Source organism: Dendrobates tinctorius, unplaced genomic scaffold, assembly GCF_039654945.1.
Source record: "Dendrobates tinctorius isolate UK_male_01 unplaced genomic scaffold, ASM3965494v1 ptg000027l, whole genome shotgun sequence".
Classification (NCBI taxonomy): domain Eukaryota; kingdom Metazoa; phylum Chordata; class Amphibia; order Anura; family Dendrobatidae; genus Dendrobates; species Dendrobates tinctorius.
Genome location: NW_027361695.1, coordinates 11904331 through 11931917, shown reverse-complemented (window position 1 = coordinate 11931917; position 27587 = coordinate 11904331). Strand labels below are relative to the sequence as shown.

Sequence of the window (27587 nt, the reverse complement as noted above, 5' to 3'; positions counted from 1 at the left end):
TTAATGAAAAAGCTTTAATCGTAAAGTAGTCAAAACTTATAAAAACAAAAACACAACAATATTTCTATTGGAAAAAAAACAAACAAAACAAAACTACAGACTGAATGACGAAATGTATCATCTCTGCTGTGTACATACTTGGGAGTAACCAAACGTTTTTTAGAAAACGGCATAACTGATGATCTACAAAAAATTTTTTGTCATAGAAAACGTTAACTGCGCAGCTAACAATTGGTGAATTCCTGTAAATTTTTGCTTCCTCGGTCCTATTTGGTTTCTAACTAACGGATGAATGTCGGACTGTCGATTTTACAGATTTTAACTGTTCCCCCCATATTTCTGAGATTAGATTACGACTATCTTGTGATGAAAGTATTTTACGCTTTTTATTTTTTTTTTTTAAATAAAGAAGAGCAGTCGTGATAAGCGAACGTGCTGGGATAAGGTGTTACCTGAGCATGCTTGGGTACTAACAGAGTGACTTCAGCGTGCTCAAAAAACATGTTTGAGTCCCCGCGGCTGCATTTCTCGCGGCTGTTCCGACAGCAAAAACATATGCAGGGATTGGCTGTTAGACAATCCCTGCATGTGTTGCAGCTGTTGAACATCTGTGAGAAATGCAGCCGCAGGGACTCGAACATATTTTTCGAGCAAGTCAAAGACACTCTGTTAGAACTCGAGCATACTCAGATAACACCCTATCCAAACATGTTTGTTCATCACTAAAGAGCAAGTCTTAATGAAGAATTCTGTGGCTTGCCTTCTAATCCATATTCTATAGGTTGGTGGTTTACGAGGGGACGGTCAGCCATGAATGCAGTTGATTAGCGGATGAGTAGGACCAGACGTCATTATATATATACATATATATATATGCACAGCACTCAAGGTCATCTGCTACATCAATTATTCAGTCTTATTTAATGACTTAAGGTAACATAACAGAAAAAAACTGATGGCGTATGATGCTGAGCGCTGGACCAGACATGTTCTTTTATGGGACGAACGAGGTCCTCTCCTTTCCTCTTCGTTCAGGCCAGTAACTACTGAGCGCTCGTTGCCATTTGAGAATCTTGAGCTTCTTCGGCCAGTTTCTCATCATCTGGGGGGTAAAAAATAAATAAATAATGAAGATTTTTAGCAAAAACAATAGAGTGATGACTAGTGACAGAGACCCGACAACTTGGACCTTCACCGATCCCTATGCAGGAAGCTGCAGATGGTCCTATTCACTCGCATGGAGCCATGTTGCAGTTCCAACCATTCACAAACAGCAGGATCTTAGGATCGGTCGGGGGTTCCGGATTTTGACTATATCGCAGCAATAAAGCCAACACTTTGATTTAACCCCCCCCCCCCCAAAAAAAAAAAAAAAAGAAACTTCTTAAAGTTTTCCCAGCGATTTGCGAACACAGCTCCTATGTGAATTATTGTATCTCCATGGTTACAGACTACAAACAAACCCTGCGTAGTCTGAACCTGCAGTCATACCCCCCCTTTACAATCCGTCCCTTCTTTTTCCTAACCTACGGGGAACATATAGACGGTAGAAAGGCTGCAGAATCAGACTAAATAGGGGATTATTTTGTAGCCTGTAAGGAGACGCATAAATTTGCACAGGAGCCGCAGACACAGAAACAATTTTTAAAATCAAGATGATTTGCAAAGTTTCTTCTTAAATTGAAGATTTCGGATTGACATCTGCCTCTGAGGATCGAAAGTCAAGCAGCAGAGTGGGTGGATGGACGTGAAAAGTCTTCACAGCAGATGACCACAAGGTACGGGACGCTATATTATTTGCCTCTGCTCATTCAGAAAAATTGCATCCAACTTATCATTTCAGCAGTTCTCCTGTATTATGTGCGTTTTCATGACGATGTAAGGCCGACCGCCAACCGGGAGACTGGCCACAGAGATTACTATCATTTATCACCACTTGGCTGCGAGGGGTCATCCAGGAACAACTCCAGACACATCGCACCACTCGAGGGCAGCGCGGTTATACAGAGAAATCTCTCCATCACTCCAGACGTCTACTTTTACTATTTTTCTTTACTTTGATATAAAACAGCATTTTTTTATTATTTATTCTCCAATATTTAATGGAAATTAAACTGTTTTTTTGTAACCTCACAAATCCTGGCAGGGCATAAATAGGTATATTAGGATTGCAGAACTGGCAGCTCTACTGTTAAAGGGACTATCTATCGGCACAGGATGACTGTTCAAAATAAGCACAGGCGCAACATGGCGCGGCCGATCCTTTAAGTACACCTTCCCACCTGCTTGTTCTCCCTCTATGTCCACCCCCTTATTCCTTGATTGACAGCTCTGGTTTTATAGATCCAGAAAAGGATCGGAGATGGAAGGAAAATAAGTAGGTGAGAAGGTGCACGGAAATGTTTATCAAAGCTAGGCGTGCACTGAGCAACTGTGCTTGGTTGGAACAGTCATTTCGTGCTGATGCAGTCCTTTTAAGATTCCCAGGTGCCATAGCCACCCACAGGCATCCTGCAATCATATTGACGGGGTGGCAGAGACCATTGCAGCAGACTGTCAACTGTACATGGAGACCCTCATAGATCACTGCATCGGCAGATACTTACTTTCTAGCGTCTGTTGAAGCTCATGGATGGTGCTGAGCAGGACGTGGAACTGTTTCCTCCTTAACTCCAGCTACAAAGAAAGAACAAAACTGTCAGTACATTGTACCTATAATATAACGCTCATATCTGATTGTCCCATGGGGGACAGAGAGGAAATAGTAGGCGTTATTCCTGCTAAGTATATTTTACTTCTCCAGACTACACAAGTCTCATACTGAGTATGAGAATGGACCTGATTCACTCAAGCCTCCGACTGCATTTCTTATCAGCACGGAGGAGGACGGACCCTCATCAGGATCCAGCACCTCCTTGCCCTACTGCTGAATAAAGAAGCATGGATTATCAGTGGAGGGGATACGTGACATGTGTGCCATATATGTGTACATACATAGGTGTCGGACTTCACATCCTGTAACTTGCAGTGCATAGATAGATCATATAAAAATTGGATTTACCCGGTTAGCCGTGGTCAGGAGACCAGCAACCGGTCTGAGAATTGCACCGGTAACACTGACTGTAAAGAGGTCTCTGTTCTCAAAAAAAGTACGACATAGTGATCATGGAAGATTTTAACTATCCAGATATTTGTTTCTCAGGCAAAAGTAATGGGTCCAGAAAATTCTTATCTTCTCTCACTGACAACTTTATCTTTCAAAAGTTGGAAGGGAAAACAAGGGGATCAGCAACCTTGGACCTAACTGTTACCAACAGGGAAGAAATAGTTGAGGAAGTAAAAGTGGACGGGAATTTAGGAGGCAGCAATCAAGCTATCCTCGAATTTTGGATTACAAGAGTATGAAGACCAGCGAGGACTTCAGGCCTTTTCCAGTCCCTGCGCAGTGCAGTACTTTGCTCTGCCCTCAACAGGGCAGAGAAGTACGTCTGCGCAGAAGTGCAATGCTGGGGAACCATGAAGCAAGCAGGAGGGCGGCACTGCAGAAAGATGGGAGGCGTCGGACCCGGACCTGCGACACCCATCGGAGCGGCCCGCCCCCCGGGTGAGAATAATAAAGGTTATTTTTCTTATCTTTCTGGTTGGACTGGGGGCTTACCTACAGCATTATAGAATGCTGTAGATAAGACCTGAAAGGCGATGATTGGATCTCATAGCGGACAAAACAGGTGACAGGTTTCCTTTAAATTTCTATTTTTACATCTGTGTTCTCTAAGAAAACACTTAACGTCAGATGATCTTCACGGTGCCATCAAAGCAATAAAAAAATCCACACTATCCATAAACAGAGAGATAGTGAGGGAACACTTAGCTAATTTACATGAATTTAAATCTCCTGGTCCAGATGAATTACATCCTAGGGTACTGAAAGATATCGTAGAAGAAATTGTAGAGACACTAGCCAGAATCTTTGAAAAGTCCTGGAGAACAGGAAAAGTCTGAGAAGATTGGAGAAGGGAAATGTTGTCCCTATCTTCTAAAAAGGAAAGAAGATGGAGCCAGGAAATTACAGGCTAGTGAGCCTTACTTCTATACCAGGAAAACAGCATGTATGTAAGTATTTGTATAAGAATACAGTAATTAACAAGAGCCGGCATGGGTTTCTAGCAAACAAGTCATGCCAGACTAATCTAATTTCCTTCTATGATGGAATCAATGACGAGGTGGATCAGGGAAATGCGGTAGATATACTATATCTCGACTTCAGCAAAGCATTTGATAAAGTATCTCATACTATTTTAATTGAAAAAAAGACCAAGTATGGGATTGACAAGACTATGGTTAGGTGGATTCATAACTGGCTCAGTGATCGTACTCAGAGTGGTGATAAATGGTTGCACATCCAATTGGAAAAGTGTTTCAAGTGGGGTACCAAAAGGCTCTGTCCTGGCCCCAGCCCCTGCGTTGTTCAACATTTTCATAAATTATCTAGATAAGGGAACTGGAGGTAAACTAACCAAATTTACAGACGATGAAAAGCTATGAGGGATAGCCAACACTACAGAAGACAGTAAGAATTCAGAAGGATCTAGATAAGCTTGAACAATGGGCAGCAACTAATAGAATGGTATTTAACAGGGAGAAATGCAAGATTCTACATCTGGGCAAGAAAAATGAAAATTACATATACAGAATGGGAGGAACAGAATTGAGGAACAGCACTTGTGAAACATGGATTTTTGTGATAACTCACAGTAAAATCCTTTTCTCCGAGACGCTTATTGGGGGACACAGATACTGTGGGTGTATGCCTCTGCCCCTAGGAGGCTGACACTAAGTGAAAAAAAGAGGTTAGCTCCTCGCCCCTATTGTGGGCGGAAATCAGTTTGGTGCCAAAGCAGTAGGAGGACAACAAAATCAGCCTTAATAAAGGTACAACATGTCCAGAGAAAACACCACTCTTATATCAAATAAGTAAATTAATTTAAACAAAACAAGAGCCAACTGGCTAATAGGGTGGGTGCTGTGTCCCCCAATCAGCGTCTCGGAGAAAAGGATTTTACGGTGAGTTATCACAAAAATCCATGTTTCTCCATCGCCTCATTGGGGGGGACAGATACTGTGGGACGTCCTAAAGCAGTCCCTGGGTTGGAGATTGACTCACCGATCCAAGCTACATGCACCTCTTGTTTAAAGGTGCGCCACCGCTGCTTGGAGAATCCTACCCAGGCTCGCATTCGCTGAGGCCTGAGTATGGATATTATAATGTTTGGCAAAAGCGTGCAGGCTGGGCCAGGTTGCTGCCTTGCAAACCTGTTCCGTCGAAGCCTGGTGCCGAAGCACCCAAGAGGCGCCCTGTTGTGAGCTCATCTGTTCATTCACATTTTGTGTCCGAGGATCTCCCTCTTCTGGTGAAGGAAGGTAGTGAGGATGATTTGGATGAAAGAAACCAAACACCTGATCAGGTGGATTGTGACTGGGTAACAGGAACTTCAGACTGGATATAAGGCAGCCGACGCCCTTCTGAGTGGCTGGTGAATTCTCTGCTGGATTCTTGGAGACCAGTCTGATTCCTACTTCCCAAAGATAAGTTTTTGCTCTGCTATTGAACTTATTAGTTTTGGTTTTGTTTACCTTGTTTTGGAATTCAGCCATCCCCGGCTGGGGGTGTGCTGGATTCTTATTCCTTGATCAGTGTTCTCTTTTGCTCTGCTTTCAGAATATTCTGAGTGCTGATATAGGGTTTGAAGTCTAGTGACTTCAGGGTCCTTTTTGCTTATCAGTTGTGTTGGTAATATTTTTAGCAGGGTTTTCTCGGATTGCAGACAGCAGCTTTTCTGTCCTGTCCTTTTTAGTTAGTTTGGGCCCCATTGTTTGCTCATCCTATCTTTCTATCTGTGTTAGTGTTTTCATCTTGCTTCACCGTCATTATATGTTGGGGGCTGCCTATTGCTTTGGGGTCTGCTCTGGGGCAGTCAGTTTTTCCCTTTTCTCTCTTTAGGCTTATTTAGATCTCCGGCTGTGACGAGGTGTCTAGGATCACCGTAGGAACACTCCACGGCTACTGCTAGTTGTGTGATAGGATTAGGGGTCTGCAATCCGCTAGTTTCCAACCTCTCTGATCTTCTGGGCTGAGCTTGCATTTTTGTTTTTTCCTCCTCGGTGACGCAATCATAATAGCGCCCACTGCCCGAGTAGAGTGCGCTCTGATCCCTGCTGGAATCGGCATGCCTCTAATGAGACACAGATTAGATATTAGAAAACACTTTTTGACAGTTAGAGTGATCTATGAGTGGAACAAGCTGCCACGAGAAGTGGTGAGTTCTCCTTCAATGGAAGTCTTCAAACAGAGGCTGGACAGACATCTGACTGGGATGATTTAGCGAATCCTGCTTTGAGCAGGGGGTTGGACCAGATGGCCCAGGAAGTCCCTTCCAACTCTACGATTCTATGATTCTATGATTCTAGGACTCCTGAATAGTCAAACGAATCCATCTGGCTATGGTCGATTTTGAGGCAGCGAGTCCCTTCCTGCGCCCTTCGGGGAGCACAAACAGCGTGTCCGTCTGACGAAAGGGTGCCGTCCGCGACACGTACCTCTGGCTCTTACCAGGTCTAACGTGTGAAGAGCCTTTTCCACACGGTGCACCGATGCTGGACAAAATGAAGGCAAAACCACATCTTCATTAAGGTGAAAAGAGGACACCACTTTGGGCAGAAAAGGAGGGGCTGGTCTGATGACCTCCTTATCCTTATGGAAAGTGAGGAACGGAGCTTGGCAGGATAGGGCCGCCAGCTCTGAAACCCGCCTGATGGAAGTGATGGCCACTAGGAACACCACTTTCCAGGAAAGGTATCTTAAAGAGATATCCTGAAGCGGTTCAAATGGAGCTTCCTGGAGAACACTTAGGACCATGTTAAGGTCCCAGGCGTCCATAGGCGCCTTATAGGGAGGTACCAAGTGGGAGACTCCCTGAATGAAAGTCTTCACCTGCAAATTGGTAGCAATTCTGCACTGGAACAGGACGGATAAGGCCCATATTTGTCTCCTGAGGGAACTTGGGGTAAGGCCCGAGTCTAAGCCCGACTGGAAAAAAGCCAAGATGATGGGGATCGAGTATCTCTGAGGAGAAACACCGCGGCCTCGACACCAAGCAAAGAACACCTTCCAGGTGTGGTGGTAAATTCGTGCTGAAGCAGGCTTCCGGGCGCTAATCATTGTAGCGACCACCTCGCTCCCGAACCCTGCCTGGGTTAGAATCCAAGACCCAACGGCCATGCCGTCAAAACACAGGGTCCCTGAGTTCGGGTGACAAATCGTCCCTTGAGACAGTAGATCTGGGCGCTCTGGCAGGCGCCAAGGAATGTCGGCGAGCAGCTGCATTAGATCTGCGTACCACTCTCGACGGGGCCAGTCTGGTGTCAGCAGAATCTCCGGCACCCCTTCCGTCTTGATCCTTTTGATGACTCTCGGAAGTAGTGGCAGTGGGGGAAATAGATATGGGAGGCGAAACTGGATCCATGGCAGAACCAACGCGTCCACCACGAATGCCTGCGGGTCCCTGGCCCGAGTGACGTATGTGGGGACCTTGGCATTCACTCTGGAAGCCATCAGGTCCACATCCGGAGCTCCCCACAGTTGACAAATCTGCTGAAAAACTTCAGGATGTAGAGACCACTCTCCGGATGCAAGACCCTGCAGTGTTATGATTGAGTCACCGTAGGAGGCAGACACAAAAATAGAAGCTACGTCCAGAAAACCAGAGAAGTTGGCAACTATCAGATTGCAGACCCCTGAACCTATCAACACAACTAGCAGTAGCCGTGGGGGGTTCCTATGATGCCCTAGACCCCTCGATCACAGCCGGAGCGCTAAATAGCCTAAAGACAGAAAAGGAAATCTAAACTGCCCCAGAGCAGACCCCAAAGTAAAAGGCAGCCCCCAACATATAATGACGGTGAAGCAAGATGAAAAAACACTCACACAGATAGAAAGATAGGCTGAGCAAACGATGGGGCCCAAGCTAGCTAAACAGAACAGGAAAGGAAGGTTGCTGTCTGCAATCTGCCAAAACCCTTTCAAAGACATAAGCCAACAAGCTGATATGAAAAAGACCCTGAAGCAGTTAGGCTTCAAAAACTAAATCAGCACTCAAGTATTTTCAGAAGACAGAGCTAAAGGAATTCAGCATACCCCAGCAGGGAATGGCAGAAATCCAGAAAAACAAAGCAAAACAAAGTCTAAGCACAAATGCAAAAGGCCGAGCAGAAAACTTAGCTTTAGAGGAGCAGGAATTCAGACTGGTCTCCAAGGATCCCACAGAGAAATCACCCGCAGGGCAGAAGGGCGTCGGCAGCCTTATATCCAGTCAGTAACTCCACTCAGCCAGTCATCATCATCAGACTCAGGTGTTTGATAATCAGGCTCACTACCTTTCTTTACAAGAAGAGGGAGTTCCTCGGGGCTCAGTAGTGAAGGGGAAAATGAACTCACAACAGTACCTCCCCCTTGAGGAGGGGTCACCGAACCCTCCACCACGCCACCAGGGCGATCAGGGTGAGCCCGATGAAAGGCACGCACCAATCTTTTGGCATGAATATCAGAGGCAGAGACCCAGGAATTATCCTCCTGACCATAACCCTTCCACTTAACCAAATACTGGAGTCTCCGTCTAGCCAGATGGGAATCCAGTACTTTCTCTACCTCATATTCCATGTTACCTTCAACCAATACAGGGTCTGGAGGTGCCACCCCCGGAACAACAGGTTCAACAAACCTCTTCAACAAAGATTTATGGAACACATTATGGATTTTAAATGTGACAGGAAGAGCCAAACGAAAAGAGACTGGATTAATAATCTCCAAAATCTTGTAAGGTCCAATAAATCTAGGCTTAAACTTAGGAGAAGCCACCTTCAAAGCAATATTTTTTGATGATAACCACACCATATCACCAACCTTAAACTGGGGACCAATGGTCCTATGTCGGTTGGAAAACCGCTGGGCCTTTTCCTGGGAGAGAGATAACTTATCCACCACTTGGTCCCAGATCTGGTGCATTCTCTCCACCACAGTGTCAACACCTGGGCAGGCAGAGGGCTCCACCTGCCCTGAAGAAAATCGAGGATGAAACCCAAAGTTACAAAAAAAAAGGTGACATCAAAGTGGCAGAACTAGCTCTATTATTTAAAGCAGATTCGGCCAAGGGCAAAAATGAAACCCAATCATCCTGATCAGCAGAAATAAAACATCTCAAATATGACTCCAAAGTCTGGTTTGTTCTCTCTGTCTGCCCATTGGTCTGAGGGTGAAAAGCAGAGGAGAAGGACAACTGAATTCCCAGCTTGGAACAGAAAGTTCTCCAAAATCTAGACACAAACTGGACTCCTCTGTCAGATACAATGTTCTCAGGAATCCCGTGCAAGCGAACCACCTATTGTAAAAACAGGGGCACCAACTCAGAGGAAGACGGCAACTTAGGGAGTGGTACAAGATGAACCATCTTAGAGAACCTATCACAAATCACCCAAATAACAGTCATCCTTTGAGAGACAGGCATATCAGAGATGAAATCCATTGAAATATGGGTCCATGGCCTCTTGGGGACAGGCAAAGGCATCAACAACCCACTAGAGCGAGAACACGATTTAGACCGGGAGCACGTCCCACAGGACTGCACAAAATTCCTGACATCACGAGACAAGGAGGGCCACCAAAAAGACCGACTCACTAGATCTCTAGTACCAAAAATACCTGGATGACCAGCCAAAGCAGAGCAATGAACTTCAGACATCACTCTCTTCTTCCACTGGTCAGGAACATACAACTTTCCACTGGGACAACGCTCAGGTTTGTCCTCCTGGAACTCTTCCAGAGCACGTCTCAAATCGGGCGAGATGGCAAAAAGAACTACCCCTTCGCCTAAGATGGTAGCAGGCTTGGTCACCACAGGAGAATCAGCAAAGAAGCTCCTAGAGAGGGCGTCTGCCTTGACATTCTTAGTTCCAGGAAGAAAAGAAACCACAAAATCAAAACGTGTAAAAAACAAGGCCCACCTAGCCTGTCTAGGGTTCAAGCGCTTAGCCGACTCTAGGTAAATCAAATTCTTGTGGTCAGTGAGGACCACGACTTGATGCTTAGCTCCCTCCAACCAATGTCTCCACTCCTCAAATGCCCATTTCATGGCCAACAGTTCCCGATTCCCCACATCATAGTTACGTTCAGATGGAGAGAACTTTCGGGAAAAGAAAGCACAGGGATTCATTTTAGATGTTACAGGATCCTTTTGGGACAAAACAGCTCCTGCACCAATCTCAGAAGCATCCACCTCTACCTGGAACGGAGGTGAGACATCAGGTTGCCGCAAAACCGGGGCGGAGGTGAATCTTCGCTTCAGCTCCTGAAAGGAAGAAACAGCCTCCGGAGACCAATTTAACACATCAGCACCCTTCTTAGTCAAATCAGTCAATGGCTTGGCAATACTAGAAAATTTTGCTATAAATTTCCGATAAAAATTAGCAAAACCCAAAAACTTCTGGAGGGCCTTCAAAGAAGTGGGATGAACCCAATCATAAATGGCCTGTACCTTGGCCGGGTCCATTTCAATAGTTTACGGGGACAAAATAAATCCCAAAAAAGAAATCCTCTGTACTCCAAAAAGGCATTTAGATCCTTTGACATACAGGGAATTCTCCCTCAAGATCTGGAACACAGTCCGAATATGTTCCACATGAGAATCCCAATCCTTGGAGAAGATCAAAATATCATCCAGATAGATAATCAAAAATTTATCGACAAAATCTCGGAAAATATCGTTCATGAAGCACTGGAAGACAGAAGGGGCATTAGTGAGCCCAAAAGGCATCACCAGGTACTCAAAATGTCCCTCCGGAGTATTAAACGCCGTCTTCCATTCATCCCCATGCTTAATGCGAATAAGATTATACGCCCCCCTGAGGTCAAGCTTGGTAAACCAGCAAGCACCTTTAACTCTGGAGAATAGATCAGAAATCAGGGGTAACGGATACTGATATTTAACAGTAATTTTGTTGAGGGCACGATAATCAATACAAGGTCTTAATGATCCATCCTTTTTGGCTACAAAAAAAAAACCGGCACCTAAGGGTGACGAGGATGGTCTAATATGACCCTTCTCCAACGCCTCCTTAATATAGGATCGCATAGCCTCGTGCTCGGGTACAGATAGATTGAAGAGCCGACCCTTGGGAAATTTACACCCCGGGCTCAGTTCAATTGCACAGTCATAACTCCTATGAGGAGGCAGAGACGCAGACTCATTCTCACTAAATACATCATAAAAGTCCGCCAAATAATCAGGAACATCATGCGACTGAGGAGAGGTGGAAAACACCGGAGCCTCACTAAAGGCACACCGACAACCCCAACTCACCACAGACACAGATTTCCAATCCAAAACTGGATTATGAATTTGTAACCAGGGAAACCCCAGAACAATTGTATCATGCAGATTATGCAACACCAAAAATCTGCAATTTTCTTGATGGTCTGGGGCGACCCGCATTACCACCTGGGTCCAAAACTGAGGTTTATTTTTAGCCAAAGGAGTAGCATCAATCCCCCTCAAAGGGATAGGCGTCTGCAGAGGTGTCATCGGAAATCCACAACGTTTAGCAAAATCCAAGTCCATTAGGTTTAGGGCTGCTCCCGAATCCACAAAAGCCTTGGCGGAAAATGTGGACAGGGAGCAGATCAGAGTAATAGCCAGAAGAAACTTAGGTTGAACACCACCAACAGAAAAAGTGTGTGCAAAGCGTTTCTCTCGTTTAGGACAGACAGAAATAATATGCGAGGCATCTCCACAGAAAAAACACAACTTATTACGCCTTCTGAACTCCTGACGCTGCTCTCTGGAAAAAACTCTATCACATTGCATAGGTTCAGACATTTGTTCAACAGGTGGCAACACCTCTCGAGCAGCTTTGCGTTCGCGCAAACGCCGATCAACCTGAATGGCTAATGACATAGAATCGTCAAGACCAGAGGGAACAGGAAATCCCACCATAGTATCTTTTACGGCTTCTGACAACCCTTTCCGAAAGAGAGCAGCCAAGGCATTATCATTCCAGGTAGTAAGTACTGCCCACTTTCGGAATTTTTGACAGTACAATTCTGCAGAATCACGACCCTGGTTCAATGCCAGCAGGGTCTTTTCAGCCTGATCAATGGCATTAGGTTCGTCATACAACAACCCCAAGGCCTGAAAAAATGCGTTCACATTAGTCAGAATAGGATCATCTGGTTTCAAAGAAAACGCCCAATCCTGGGGATCGCCACGCAGCAAAGAGATGACAATTTTAACCTGCTGCACGGAGCTCCCTGACGAGTTAGGCTTCAAGGCAAAAAATAATTTACAATTATTTTTGAAATTCAAAAATTTAGACCGATCCCCAAAAAATACATCAGGTGTAGGAATCTTTGGTTCAGCAGCATGTGAATGAGCAAGGTAGGCGGAAATTCCCCGCACTTCCGCAGCGAGCTGCTCCACACGATCAGACAATTGCTTTATCTCCATTGAGAGAAAAAAAATTCCCCCTACGGCCTCAGAGATATAGAGGAAAAAATATACACACTTTTTTTTTTTTTTACAATTCTTTCCTGCTATTGAGTACCCTAGGATCTGCGGTATGGCGGGTGATTCTGTTATGATTGAGTCACCGTAGGAGGCAGACACAAAAATAGAAGCTACGTCCAGAAAACCAGAGAAGTTGGCAACTATCAGATTGCAGACCCCTGAACCTATCAACACAACTAGCAGTAGCCGTGGGGGGTTCCTACGATGCCCTAGACCCCTCGAACACAGCCGGAGCGCTAAATAGCCTAAAGACAGAAAAGGAAATCTAAACTGCCCCAGAGCAGACCCCAAAGTAAAAGGCAGCCCCCAACATATAATGACGGTGAAGCAAGATGAAAAAACACTCACACAGATAGAAAGATAGGCTGAGCAAACGATGGGGCCCAAGCTAGCTAAACAGAACAGGAAAGGAAGGTTGCTGTCTGCAATCTGCCAAAACCCTTTCAAAGACATAAGCCAACAAGCTGATATGAAAAAGACCCTGAAGCAGTTAGGCTTCAAAAACTAAATCAGCACTCAAGTATTTTCAGAAGACAGAGCTAAAGGAATTCAGCATACCCCAGCAGGGAATGGCAGAAATCCAGAAAAACAAAGCAAAACAAAGTCTAAGCACAAATGCAAAAGGCCGAGCAGAAAACTTAGCTTTAGAGGAGCAGGAATTCAGACTGGTCTCCAAGGATCCCACAGAGAAATCACCCACAGGGCAGAAGGGCGTCGTCAGCCTTATATCCAGTCAGTAACTCCACTCAGCCAGTCATCATCATCAGACTCAGGTGTTTGATAATCAGGCTCACTACCTTTCTTTACCAGAAGAGGGAGTTCCTCGGGCCTCAGTAGTGAAGGGGAAAATGAACTCACAACACTGCAGGCTGAGAAAGTCTGCCGCCCAATTTTCCACGCCCGGGATGTGGACAGCCGAAATCACCGAGTGGTTTGCTTCGGCCCCCTGAAAAAAACGTGCCCCACCTCACGCCTGGTTGCTCTGCTGCGGGTGCCCCCCTAGTGATTTATGTAAGGCACCGCCGTGGCGTTGTCCGATTGAATCCGGACGGGGCGGCCTGCTAGAAAGTGATGAAACTTCTGCAGAGCCAGCCGAATTGTTCGTATCTCCATTAAGTTTATCGGGAGGCGTGCCTCCTGTGGTGACCACCGTCCCTGGGTTGTGTGGTGGCGAAACATCGCTCCCCAGCCGAGGAGACTGGCGTCGATTGTCATTACCGGCCAATGATCTGGGGGGAAAGGTTTCCCCTGGGCCAGAGAGGAACTGGTTATCCACCATCCGAGCGACTGCCCGACTTGAGAGGACAGTCGGCACCGCCGATCGAGCGTGAAAGGATTCTTCTTGTCCCTGGCTGACAAGAGGGCGCGCTGCAGGGGGCGAAGATGGAACTGGGCGAAAGGTATCGCTTCCATTGCTGCCACCATTTTCCCTAGAATCCTCATCCCGGATCGGATGGTACGAGGGACTGGTTGGCGAAGTGTCCGGACTCCCTGCCGGAGAGCTAGCGCCTTTTCCTGAGGGAGAATTACTAACCCTCGGCAAGTGTCAAAGCTCATTCCTCGGAAGGAGATCCTCTGAGCTGGCACAAGGGATGACTTCTTCGCATTGACCAACCATCCTAATCGGGCAAGAGTATCTAGCGTGATGTTGACATTTCCCTCGCATGCCCGTATTGACGAGCCCTTGACCAAGAGGTTGTCCAGAAAAGGCAAGACGACTTATGCCTCGAGAATGCAGTATGGCCATGACAACTGCCATAACCTCTGTGAACACTCTGGGAGCCGTGGCTAGCCCGAAGGGTAGCGCTACGAACTGAAAATGTTGATCGCTGGTGGCGAAGCGTAGAAACCTCTGATGAGGAGGAAAAGTGGGAATATGCAGATATGCGTCCTGGATGTCTATTGAGGCCAAGTATTCTCCCTGCTCCATGGCCGATATGACTGAACGGAGAGACTCCATCTGGAAATGTCTGATCCTGATGAATTTGTTCAGAAGCTTCAGGTCCAAAACAGGCCTGACAGACCCGTCCTTTTTGGGAACCGCATAAAGGTTGGAATAGAACCCCTGAGCTTTCGTGTTCCGGCACTAGAACAATGACTCCATTGTGCTGGAGCGATTTGATGGCTCCCAATACAGCCCTTGCCTGGGTATCCACCCTGGGAAGCCGGGAAAGAAAAAACCGTCTTGGAGGGTATCTGACAAATTCTATTTTGTAACCGGAGGCCACCAATTCCTTTACCCATGCATCGTGAGCGACATTGACCCAGACGTGGTGAAACCAGAGTAGGCGACCGCCCCCTTGCTGGTGTCATCTGGTAAAGGCCTCGAGTCATTTGGCCGATGATCTTTGGGATCTGGATTCCCTCGATCTGGGCTGCTGAGTACGCATTCTCCCCAATGGGTTGGCTCTATATGAGACCTGACGCTCCCTATCCTGGTTGGGGTGGCCTGAGGCCGCGGAAATGGCCGCTGTAGTCCACCCGTGGTTGCGAAAAGGCCCGAAAACGTGCCTGAAACGGGTGATGAAAAAGCGTTTTGACCTTTTGTTGAGGGAGAAACCCGCTCTTTCCTCCTGTGGAGTCAGAGATAAGTTGATCCAACTTCTCCCCAAATAGGCGGCCGCACTGATAAGGCTGGGAAGTCAAGGACTTCTTAGAAGTAGAAGCGGCTCGCCATGTCCTTAACCATAGGGCTCTTCTGATAGAAATTGCATTGGCGGTAGCAAGTGCCGAGAAACTGGACGCATCCAAAGACGCATTGATTACATAGTCTCCGGCCATCGCCATCTGACCTGCGACCTCCGAAATCTCTGCAGGTAGATCCTGCTCCTGCGCGACCTTGTTTAATGTTTCTGAGCATGAAATCATAGCCTTGTCTACCCAAGTTGCTGCGAGTGAGGGAGCAAGCGCAGACCCTGACGCCTCATATACTGAGCGAGCTAAGCTCTCTATAAGGCGATCCGTGGGATCCTTAATCGAGGAAACACTAGGGATGGATAGCAGGGTCTTAGTGGCTAGGCGCGAAACCGGAGGATCCACCATCGGGGATTCCACCCATTTTTTACGGAGGTCCGGAGCAAACGGATACCTTGTTTCGAGTGCCTTTTGACCCGAGAAACGCCTGTCTGGACGTTCTCTGTGCCGCTGCACTATGTCCTCAAACTCCGGGTGAGAGGAAAAAATTCTGTGCGGGCGCTTCACTCGCTTAAATGCCACTTTATGCCCCGTAGCCACTGCGTGATCATCCTCAATCCCCAGGGTCTGATTGACGGCATCTATGAGGCTGTCCACTGTTTCACGTGACCCTGGAGTGTCCAGGTCAAGGGCTCGTCCGAGACGCCATCTGAGGTCTGCTCGCTATCAACCACTGGTGACGGGGAGCGAGAAGCAGAGCTCACGGATGCCGATGCACCAGGAGACACCGTATGGGTTCGTTTCCCCCCCGGGTCTGCCTGGAGTGAGAGCGGCCCCTGCAGGCCGGAGGCTCCTGTGAGGTAGAGAACCCCTCTAAGACAGGCGAGCCACTGTCCCTGCCCCTATTTGGGGCCCGAAGGGACTCAAAACCTCTCGTAAGTGACGCCATAGGTTGTGACAGTGATAACGCCCATTCCGGGGCTCGGTCGCAGGGGAGGGCTCCTGAGGGTGTTCGGACTTGCAGACTTCGCTCTGCGCCCGCAGAAGAAAGAAAAAAAAAAAACGGACCGACAGGAGAGACTTACCCCAGTCCTGTCCTGTGTCTTCAGCATGCGAGGCGTCGCTTTATCTGCGCGCCAGCACTGTGGGCAGGCCCCCGGGGGGGGACTTCCGTTTGTGGCCTAGTTTCGGCCTGAAGCCGGGGCCTAAATTTTTTCGGCGTCCGCCCAGGCTATGGGGAGCGGGGCCGCCGTGACACCGGGGGCGGGGACTTCCAGCCGCGGCCTAGCCTGAAGCCGAGGCCTCGATTTTTACTATCTGCCCGGGGGGGGGGGGGTTGCGGGCGGAACCGCCGGGACTCCAGAATCAAGGCTGGGACAGGACCCGCCGCTGCTGGACGCCCGTCCCTGCTGCTACCCAGGAGAGGCCAAGGGCTCCAGCCCTGTGCCACGGCAGGAGCCCTCCCTGGCCATCCACCTCCGTCCATGTCAGGTAGAGGGGAGGAGGGCCATATGAAACAAGGACGGTGCAGGCACCTTAGCTCCATCTAGCCCCTTCAAGGGGTGAGGAGAGGGACCGTCCGCCGCCTTGCATCACCGCAGTCCTAGTATTGGTGGGGCAGTGAGGGCCGCACGGACTACGCTTGTGTCTCTGTGCAGCCTGGAGTTTCAATACCCTCGGATGGACAGGGCCAAGTCCGGCATCATGTCCCACGGTGCGGGGAGGATACGTGGAGGGACTCTCGCACGTGCTCGCCCGTTCTTGGTTTGGGGAGATCGGACCCTTTCAATAGGGTCCGTCGCCCGTATCTCACCTCCGTGGTCTGACAATATCCCACGTTGCGGGAGACGATACGTGGAGGGAAACTCGCACGTGCTCGCCCGTTGCTGGTTTGGGGAGATCGGACCCTTTCAATAGGATCTGTCGCCCCTATCTCATCTTCATGTGAAAAAAGGGAACATCCGGAAAAAAATCTGCGTTGCGGGAGAGGATACGTGGAGGGACACTCGCACGTGCTCGCCCGTTGTTGGTTTGGGGAGATCGGACCCTTTCAATAGGGTCTGTCGCCCCTGTCTTATCTTCATGGGGAAAAAGAAAAAAGACAGACGCTAAGCAAAAACTGATTTCCGCCCGCAATAGGGGCGAGGGTGTATACGGCGGAGGAGGAGCTAGCCTCTTTTTTTCACTTACTGTCAGCCTCCTAGCGGCAGAAGAATACACCCACAGTATCTGTGTCCCCCAATGAGGCGAAGGAGAAAAAGGCTTGGTTGTACTATTAGATCACAGACTGTGCATGAGTCAACAGTGTGGTGCAGCAGCTAAAAAGGCAACACAGTTCTAGGATGAATTTAGAGAAGCATAGAGTCTAAATTACGTGAAGTAATTATCCCCCTCTATTCCTCCTTGGTCAGGCCTCATCTAAAATACTGTGTCCAGTTCTGGGCATCACATTTTAAAAAAGATATTGAAAACTGGAGCAAGTTCAGAGAAGATTGACTATGATGGTGAGCGGACTGCAATGTATGTCCTATGAGGTACGAGTAAAGGATCTGGAATTGTTTAGTTTCCAAAAATGAAGGTTAAGAGGAGACTTAAAATATGTCTACAAATATCTGAAGGGCTGTCACAATGTAGAGAGATCATCCTTATTCTCATTTACGCATAGAAACTCGAGAAGCAATGGAATGAAACTGAAAGAGAGAAGATACAGATTTGAAAAATACTTTTTGACAGGGTGAGTAATGAGTGTAACAGGCTGCCACGAGAGGTGGGGAGTTCTCCTCTAATGGAAGTCTTCAAACAGAGGCTGGACAGACATCTGTCTGAGATGGTTTAATGAATCCTGCATTGAGCAGGGGGTTGGACATGATGACCCTGGAAGTCCTTTCCAACTCGAACATTCTATGATCTTACACCCACTATATGGTCATGTGAATAAGCTCTCAGGCAAACAATCCTTTCAAGACAATCCTCAAGTCCAAAATCTCACCTTATCTTCCACGCTCTCTTTGGTGTGAGACAGTTGCTTCAGCTCCTTGTCCAACGCTTCCAGCTGCCTAAAGTGTAACACACAAGTATTTATTAAAAGGCATCAAAATGACTACTTAAAAATGCCAAACATTAGTTAAATGTACTTAAAGGATACATGCACATATGCAACTAAATATATTCTACATGCATTGAAGCGAAAATAAACAATATATTGTACCATTTTGAATATACAGCTCCAATGCAGAGACATGTGTCTACATAGTTACAACCCCTTTGTGTAGAATCTTCTGCACTCATGTGTTAAACTTGTCACTTTTTCACTTTCTGAAGGCAAGGGAGAAAAGTCCAGAAGACTAAAGCCCCTGTTACACATAGCGATATCGCTAGCAATATCGCTGTAACATCACCGATTTTGTGACGTTATAGCGATATTGCTAGCGATATCGCTACATGTGATACTTACCTCCGACCGGCTCCCCCGCTGCTCATCGCTGATCGCGCGAGAAGGTCCTGGATCATTTCTCGTCGGGCGCTTCCTGTGGCGCCGACGAGGGACGCGTGGAGGACGTCTGGATCGCCGCGTCTGACAGGTAAGTAGCAACCCCCGACCCCTGCGATGTCGTTGGTGAGATCTGCCTGTGTGGCAGCTCACTAGCGACCACTTAGCGATGCACCAGCGATCCATACCGTTGTCGGGATCGCTGGTGCATCGCTAAGTGTAACGGTACCCTAACACAAGACTACAGAAGCTGCAGGCACAAAAGGGTAAGATTTATCAAACGGAGCGATATTAGATTGCAAAAGTGGCCAAACCCTTTACGTTACCAAGACAGGAGAGACAAGTTGTGCATGGATGCTGAATACGTACTTTAACGTCTCGTGTCGATCTGGGTGATGCTGGATGACTTTGGCCAATGCATCATACTCTGAAATAAATCACATATCGGAAAGCATTAGGACTTGGATATCTAAATCTCAAGTAGCGCTACAACACACATAAACCTAAGGATGGCGGTACATATATACATCTACTGGTAAGACAAACCCATTAACACACATTCCTGGATCAAGATGAGCATCACTGACGAGCGAACGTGCTCGAAAAAGGTGCTATCCGAACATGCTTGTGTGCTAACCGAGTGTCTTCGATGTGCTTGAATGATATGTTTGAGTCCCCATGGCTGTTCAACAGCCGCAACACATGCAGGGATTGCCCAACAGCCGCAAGACATGCAGGCGCAGGGACTCGAACATATTTTTCAAGCACGCCAAAGACACTCAGTTAGCACCCGAGCATGGGAGGATAACATCTTATCTGAGCAGGTTCACTCATCACTATTGAGTATGCAGTCTTAGGAAACAGTCACATGGCCATATAACTGACAGAAAGTTAACAACGCAATGCTCAGATGGACTGTCCCAACCCGAGTGTGACAGTATGCATTTCTATGCAGCTGTCATACTCGGGTCAAGAAAGCGGAAGGACAGTCTGTTAATTGTGTTTAGATCCTTGTTCGATTTACACGGCCGTCTGCCTCTTCCCTTACACACAGTAATAAAAATTTGTTGCCTGTGCTTATCTTTTGGGTAATAAAGGACTGGGAATGTAGACTTAAGGGGGCTTTACACAGTGATATCGCTAACAATATCGCTAACGCGTCACCGATTTTGTGACGCAGCAGCGATATTGCTAGCAATATCGCTACATGTGATACTTACCTCCGACCAGCTCCCCCGCTGGCTATCGCAGATCGCGCGAGATCGGCCTGGTCCATTTCTCGTCGTTGGCTTCCTGCTGGCGCTGACGAGCGAGCCATGGACGCAGGCAGAAGACGGACACCCTCGCCGCGTCTGAAAGGTAGGAGCAACCGCCGAGCGCTGCTGCATCGCTGGTGAGATCTGCCTGTTTGGCAGCTCACTAGCGACCATTTAGCGATGCACCAGCGATCCTGACCGGGTCATATTGTGGTCGGGATCGCTGGTGCATCGCTAAATGTAAAGGGGCCTTTAAAGAAATAGCCTGACTTCCTCCTGCATATAGAAGGGTAAATGTCAGAAGGATCGGATAATCCAGTCACACAGGACCTCTGCGTACTTTATCGTACCTTGGCGATTTTTCCGGATACGTTTGGCTTGCAATATCTGTTTCTTACACTCAGCAATCTTTTCATGTGCAGCCGCGATGCTGCTCTCTGCAAGTGAAAGAAAAGCACAAGAGATCACATCTAAAATAGAAACATAATATTAAGTTCTCAAAAGCAAAGATAAATTAGATAAAACTGAAATAAAGGGAGAACGCATTGTCCTTGAGAAACAATACATCATTTACAAACAAGACACAATATCTACAAGGCTTGGTGATAAGGCAATTGTGCAAACAATAATGTAGCAAGCGGCATCTACCACAAGGTGGTGGAAGGGAGCACATGTATGACAATATAGACCATTGATCTTGCTGGTAAACACGATCTCAGTCCACACAACTACCAGACACTTTCATTACAGCCGGAGGATGGAACCAAATCTTTCTTGATATTTCCAGCACTGGAAACACCAGTACTGATGCTATCCGTGTGTAACATACCTGTGCCACATCAGTGTGACACATACTGGCACCTGGGAATAGCAGTACAGTTTGCGCTGTTCCCATGCGCCGGGTGCTGAATGCAGCTCTCACCATTGTCGGTTGGTCTCCTGAGAGCAGCGAGACTAGGTGACCCTGATGTGACTAGGTGACCGAGATGAGACTTGTAGTGAGTACCGAAGTCTGTGTATTGCGCATATTAAATAATTAAATAAACAAATAAATAAGAAAACTAGAAAACTGATGTGAGGTCCCTCGTAATTTTCCAAATCAGCTGAGGGAAAGCAGACAGCTGGGGACTGATGTTAATATTTTGAGAAGGGGCCAACAGCCATAAAGCTTCCAGAGTACTAATAGCAGCTCATAGCTGTCGGCGTAGCCTTTCCTTTTTATTAAAAAGGGGGCACGTTTCCAAAAAATGCTATGGTGTCCCCACTAATTTTAATAACAAGCAAAGGCTAAAAAGACAGCTGCAGTCTGATATTAATAGGCTTAGAAGGGGCCATGGATATTGGCCCCCCTCCCAGACTAAGAACATCAGCCCTCGGCCACATAAAAAATGTTGCATCCATTAGATGCGACCAATTCTGACGCATAAAAGGTTTTTCCACTACTAGGATAACTCCTTCTTGATCATACATAAAAAGCCTATACTCACCTCCAATGCCGGCATCCTTCCAGTGATGTCAGCAGCCACTCTCCCCGGGACTCTCGTGTGGTGTTGTGACATGTGACGCCAGCGCCCAATCAACACTGTAGTCACTGTCCCCGCCTTTGGACAAATCGAACATGAAGAGGAAGTCTGGGCTGTAGCTGATCTTTGATTTCGTCTTCATGTTCGATTTGTCCAAAGGTGGGGACAGTGACTACAGCACTGGCGTCACGTGCCACAACACCACACGAGAGGCCCGGTAAGAGTGACTGCCAACACCGCAGGAACTGGCGCCAGCACTAGAGGCGAGTATAGGCTTTATTTTGTTATCGGGGCAAATCGAGGAGTATAAGAAGAAGTTGTCGAAGTAGTGGACAACTTCGTTAACCTCACTATTCCCACTTGCCCCGGTGCTGTGGCAAGTGGGGTAATACTTTTGGGGTTCATGTCAACTGTGTAATGTCCACTGACATCAAGCCCAGGGGTTAGTAATGGATAGGTATCTATGAGACACCCCCATTACTAACCCCGTAGTCAAATTTAATAAAGACACACACACATAGTAAAGTCCTTTAATTGAAATAAATACTACAATAACCTCTTACCCATTTATTAACCAAAAAATAAAAATTAAAAAATCTAAGTTATACTCACCTTTCTGGCGATAATCCATTAATGCTCAAGTCCCACGACAATTCGGATGGTTTGGTGAGCAGTGACATCAGTAATGCGACCGCTCATCACGCCAGCCGGAACACACTGAGCGTGATAACCGCTGCCTGTCACTGGCGGTGACCTTAATGACGTCACCGCTGATCATAGGCAGTTGTGTTCTCACGATCAGTTCAGTGTGTTTTGGCTGGTGTGATGAGCGGTCACATTACTGATATCACTGCTCACCAAACCATCCGGATCGTCGTGGGACATGAGAATTAATGGATTATCGGCAGACAGGTGAGGATTACTTTGATTTTTTATTTTCATTTTTTGGTTAATAAATGAGTTAGAGGGTTGGAAAGTGTTTATTTCAATTAAAGGACTGTATTCTGTGTGTGTCTTTATTAAATTTGACTAGGTTAATAATGGGGGTGACTGATGGATACCTCTCCATGTTAGGGCAAGTTAGGATAGGATATGGGTTGAACTAGATGGACTTAAAGTCTCCCTTCAACCTTAATTACTATGTTACTATGTTACTATTACTAACCCCTGGGCTTGATGTCAGCGAACATAAAACAGCTGACATCAACCCTACAACTACTACCCCACTTGACACCGCACCAGGGCAAGCGGGAAGAGCAGAGGCTAAGCGTCAAAATTGGCACATCTAATGGATGTGCCATTTCTGGGGCAGCTGAGGGCTGATGTTCTTAGTCTGGGAGGAGGGCCCCATCCCAGTCTATTAAGATAAGTCCACAGCTGACTGTTTAGCCTTTGCTGGTTAGTAAATATATGAGGTGGGCAACCTCTCTCTATATTGCACAAGTGTGGGACATATTGCGGACCGTGCTGCCAGCAAAAATCGGACATGTCAACGTGTTTTGCACACGGTCTGCGGAAGCACACTGACATGTGCACAGACCCATAGATTTTAAAGGGTCTATGTGTGTAAGTGTCTCTGGCACATGTGGAAACTGTCACCACAAGTACCAGAGATACTGACGTGTGAAAGAGGCCTAAAGGTGATTTCTCTTTCTGGGATGCAATCTGGATGGGCAACTGACTAAAATGAAGTTACATTTTTCATTTTTGTGTTTTAGTTTCCTCCCCCCCTTTTCCAAACGCCATAACTTTTTTTTGCTTCTACATAACCACATGAGGGTCGGTTTATAGCGGGACGAGTTGTACTTTGGAAAGACACCGTTCATCTTATCCTATAAATGTCATGAAGATGTGAACAAAAATTCCAAGTGGGGTGAAATAGCAGTAACAAAAATAATTCTGGTCACCGACTGCGGTATTTAAATGGCCTAATGATGGTATCGCTCACTGGCTCTTCGATCCCACTATCATCACTGGTACGATCATGGGGGACCAATGGGACGCCATGGAGGTCTCCATATATGCCATTTCAGGCCTTCAGCGAAGTGCCACCTGTGCTGTGTATTGCAATATATAATATGAGCAGACGAATAATCACAGGTTCAAGGCCCCTCAGGAGACCAAAACATGATGAATCATGATGCCAGGTCATTTTTTCATAACACAATGTCTGCCATTGTTTTTTTTTCACTATTTCACCCCACATGGATATTTTTTTCCTTGCCTTTCACTTCATCGCATGGTAAAACTAAAATTCGACCTGCAATAAACGAGTCCGGCTAACCGGATGAAAATGTAAAAAAAAAAAAAAAGTTATGTCTCTTGAAACAACAAAAAGATAAAGAAAAAGTGCAAGGAAAAAAAATCAACAGTTCCTAAAAGGGTTAAATAATAATTAAAAAAAACCCTGCGATCGTTTGAGTACCAGTACTCTATACACTATTGCAATGCTTTGGTATGACAGTATATAGTAGACGACCATCTCCTATGAAGCAAAGTCAGTAGCTTCATAGGAGTACAAAGATGATGGTGAAAGGGGTCTTTGATGGACTATCAGCTGAAATTGTGACCCATTCCCATTGGTATTTCACGCCTGGGGACTGTGGGGGCCATCATAGTGTAGAAGGGCGTCTTTGGGAGCATTGTAATGAACAAGGGGGACTGTGGGGGCCACCATAATCTAGGAGGAAGACCATGGGGGCATTATAATGAACAGGGGGGGGCCATCATAATGTAGGAGGGGAACTGTGGGAACATTGAAATGAGAAAGAGGGACTGTGGGGCCATCATAATGTAGGAGGGAGACTGTGGGGGCATTGTTAAGAGCAAGGGACACTGTGGGGGGAATCAAAATGTACGAGGGGAACTGTGGGGGCATTGAAATGAACAAAGGGTACTATGGGGCCATCATAATGCAGGAGAGGGACTGTGGGGGCCATTATAATGTAGGAGAGGGACTGTGGGGGCCATTATAATGTAAGAGGAACACTGTGGGGGCATCATAAGGTATGAAGGGCTTTTTCGATACACCCTTTGCACCCATGTGTTGTATATGTATGGTATAGGATCGTCAAATGTTTAAAAGGGGATTGTACACAGCTGGGAAAAGGGTAGAATTTATTGACTGCATACTTCATTCACATGACTGATAATCACTAGCCACCCATGACACCGGCATCAACCGTGGGCCAGTAACGTAGAAAGATGTATGCCACGTGACGGCTGCAGAGAGTCCGCCTGCCATTAGTGCACTGCTACCTCTTACCTATATCGCTGTATATCTTCTCGTAGTTCTCCATTTCTCGCAGGTTCATGTCATGCACCAGGAGAGTTTTCCCCATGGAGAAGGAGCACTGGGACAGGCTGCTGAGCATGCGCTGGTACTGGGCGTATCTGAGGGATGAGAGGGAAGAGCAGGAGTATGACACGATCGCTATAATGTCCTCCAATCTAGACCCGCACATATAGGACTCAAGAATCCCAACCTGCTGGAGCGCCACAGACAGTCATACCATGGCCATGTGATGGGGAACCCTAAGCCCCCCGTGTATGCCTCCAATAAAATACCAAATGTTTTCATTTTCGGAGATAACATAAAAAAAAAAAAAATTAAGCTGTCTCTTTATGAAGTAGCTCCTAAACTTCTCACCCATCTTCCTGCGATCCAGAGTTGCACCACTTTATAAAACTTTTCACCAGTAGGTTGATTCTTCGGTCGTCCCCAGCACCGTCACCATCGATTAAAAGCCGCTTGCGGATAACTTCATCTGCCAGAGACAATCACACCATGAATTAAGAAATCCTTACAAATCCTTCCTTGTGTACATGATGTATATGAACACCGCCTCACAGTCCTGACTGCCAGGGACTAAAAATGAGTGCATCCTTCCATTACGTAAAGGTTTCCCCAGAACTGGCATCATGTGCTCTGCGCCTGTGTACATGCAGGGGCACTGTGATGGCATTATAATGTACGAGGGGCACTGTGAGGGCACTATAATGTATGAGGGGCACTGTGAGGGCATTCTAATGTACGAGGGGCACTTAGGGCATTATAACGTACGAGGGGCACTGTGAGGGCATTATAATGTACAAGGGGCACTGTGAGGGCATTATAACGTACGAGGGGCACTGTGAGGGCATTATAATGTACAAGGGGCACTGTGAGGGCACTATAATGTATGAGGGGCACTGAGAGAACATTATAACGTACGAGGGGCACTGTGAGAACATTATAATGTACGAGGGGTACTGTGAGAACATTATAACGTACGAGGGGCACTGTGAGGGCATTATAATGTACAAGGGGCACTGTGAAGGCACTATAATGTATGAGGGGCACTGAGGGCATTATAATGTACGAGGGGCACTGTGAGGCCATTATAACGTACGAGGGGCACTGTGAGGGCACTATAATGTATGAGGGGCACTGAGGGCATTATAATGTACGAGGGGTACTGTGAGAACATTATAACGTACGAGGGGCACTGTGAGGCCATTATAACGTACGAGGGGCACTGTGAGGGCACTATAATGTATGAGGGGCACTGAGGGCATTATAATGTACGAGGGGCACTGTGAGGGCACTATAATGTATGAGGGGCACTGTGAGGGCATTATAATGTATGATGGGCACTTAGGGCATTATAACGTACGAGGGGCACTGTGAGGGCATTATAATGTACAAGGGGCACTGTGAAGGCATTATAACGTACGAGGGGCACTGTGAGGGCATTATAATGTACAAGGGGCACTGTGAAGGCACTATAATGTATGAGGGGCACTGAGGGCATTATAATGTACGAGGGGCACTGTGAGACCATTATAACGTACGAGGGCACTGTGAGGCCATTATAACGTACGAGGGGCACTGTGAGGGCACTATAATGTATGAGGGGCAGGCACTGAGGGCATTATAATGTACGAGGGGTACTGTGAGAACATTATAACGTACGAGGGGCACTGTGAGGCCATTATAACGTACGAGGGGCACTGTGAGGGCACTATAATGTACGAGGGGCACTGAGGGCATTATAATGTACAAGGGGCACTGTGAAGGCACTATAATGTATGAGGGGCACTGAGGGCATTATAATGTACGAGGGGCACTGTGAGAACATTATAACGTACGAGGGGCACTGTGAGGGCACTATAATGTATCAGGGGCACTGTGAGGGCATTATAACGTACGAGGGGCACTGTAAGGGCATTATAACGTACGAGGGGCACTGTGAGGGCATTATAATGTACGAGGGGCACTGTGAGGGCATTATAACGTACGAGGGGCACTGTGAGGGCATTATAACGTACGAGGGGCACTGTGAGGGCATTATAGCGTACGAGGGGCACTGTGAGAACATTATAATGTATCAGGGGCACTGTGAGGGCATTATAACGTACGAGGGGCACTAGGTGTTTTATGTCTAAAACCCGGTGAAAAAACCATAAACCAGTTTCCATTCACTGCAGACAGCAGAGATCTAACCTGTAACATTCAGGCCTAAACCACACCACACATCTATAGTCACATACAGGATCACACAATATGTGACAGGACGGAGAGCAGCTGCAGTGTACAGAAGTCAGAGGATCACAGCAGTCCCGCTCCATCCACACAGGCCGCGGCCTGGGCATGCCTCCCTGCCGGCTGCAGCGTTCGAATCCCGGCCACTCCACCACGCGAGCCCGCTGCTTCTCAGGCCTAGCTTGAGACTGCAGGTACACAGCTACTACCCGCGGCGGCAGGGCCCGGTGCCGCGGGAGGGGGCAGGGAGGCGCGGGCCGCAACTTACCGTCAGTGACGGCTCCCATGTCGGCGAGTAGTGAGGTCAGACTCCCACAATGCAGCAGCCGGGGAGCAGCATGGAGGCCGCGCTCACCGCCCCGCCGCCCCGCAGCGCTCTATAGGCTCCCCCGCCCCCAACCTCCAGAGTACAGGCGGCTCCGACCCCCAGGTGAGTGCCGGACAACCGGGAGCTCAAAGCGGGGCCCCGGGGCCACACAGGTCCGCACTCTGCTCGTGTCGTGTTTGTGTCCTCCATACACCGAGAGCAGGACGGCGGCAGCCATA

The 27587-nt window shown here is 47.4% G+C and overlaps 2 protein-coding genes across 6 annotated transcripts in view; one reads left to right on the top strand and one right to left on the bottom strand.

Moving 5' to 3' along the window:
• THOC7 (THO complex subunit 7) lies at positions 1-27447 on the bottom strand. 2 transcript variants are annotated; one of them, XM_073569777.1, is made up of 8 exons: positions 27310-27447; positions 25167-25284; positions 24783-24910; positions 20345-20431; positions 19108-19165; positions 18238-18304; positions 2607-2676; positions 1-1102 (listed from the first exon to the last, which is right to left on the bottom strand). In XM_073569777.1, exons 1-8 carry the CDS (start codon positions 27326-27328, stop codon positions 1044-1046), a joined length of 606 nt encoding a protein of 201 aa, XP_073425878.1. In that variant the 5' UTR covers positions 27329-27447; the 3' UTR covers positions 1-1043. The 2 variants fall into 2 exon arrangements, with proteins under 2 accessions (XP_073425878.1, XP_073425879.1); XM_073569778.1 differs by lacking the exon at positions 27310-27447 and adding an exon at positions 27003-27240.
• Positions 27128-27587, top strand: part of ATXN7 (ataxin 7) — a 122301-nt gene continuing 121841 nt past the window's right edge. For 2 of the 4 annotated variants that reach the window (XM_073569773.1, XM_073569769.1), the window contains exon 1: positions 27345-27471. The gene's annotated coding sequence lies outside the window, so the exon portion shown is untranslated. Of the gene's footprint in view, positions 27236-27344; positions 27472-27587 lie in introns of those variants that run through there. The other 2 variants (XM_073569775.1, XM_073569772.1) reach the window with 2 other exon arrangements.

Bases quoted from the DNA above. Each gene is read 5' to 3' on its own strand.
- THOC7 (XM_073569777.1), bottom strand. The intron at 20,432-24,782 runs GTAAGAGGTAGC...TTTCACTTGCAG, and splicing joins GAAGATATACAGCGATATAG to AGAGCAGCATCGCGGCTGCA. The intron at 18,305-19,107 runs GTACGTATTCAG...GTTACACTTTAG, and splicing joins GATCGACACGAGACGTTAAA to GCAGCTGGAAGCGTTGGACA.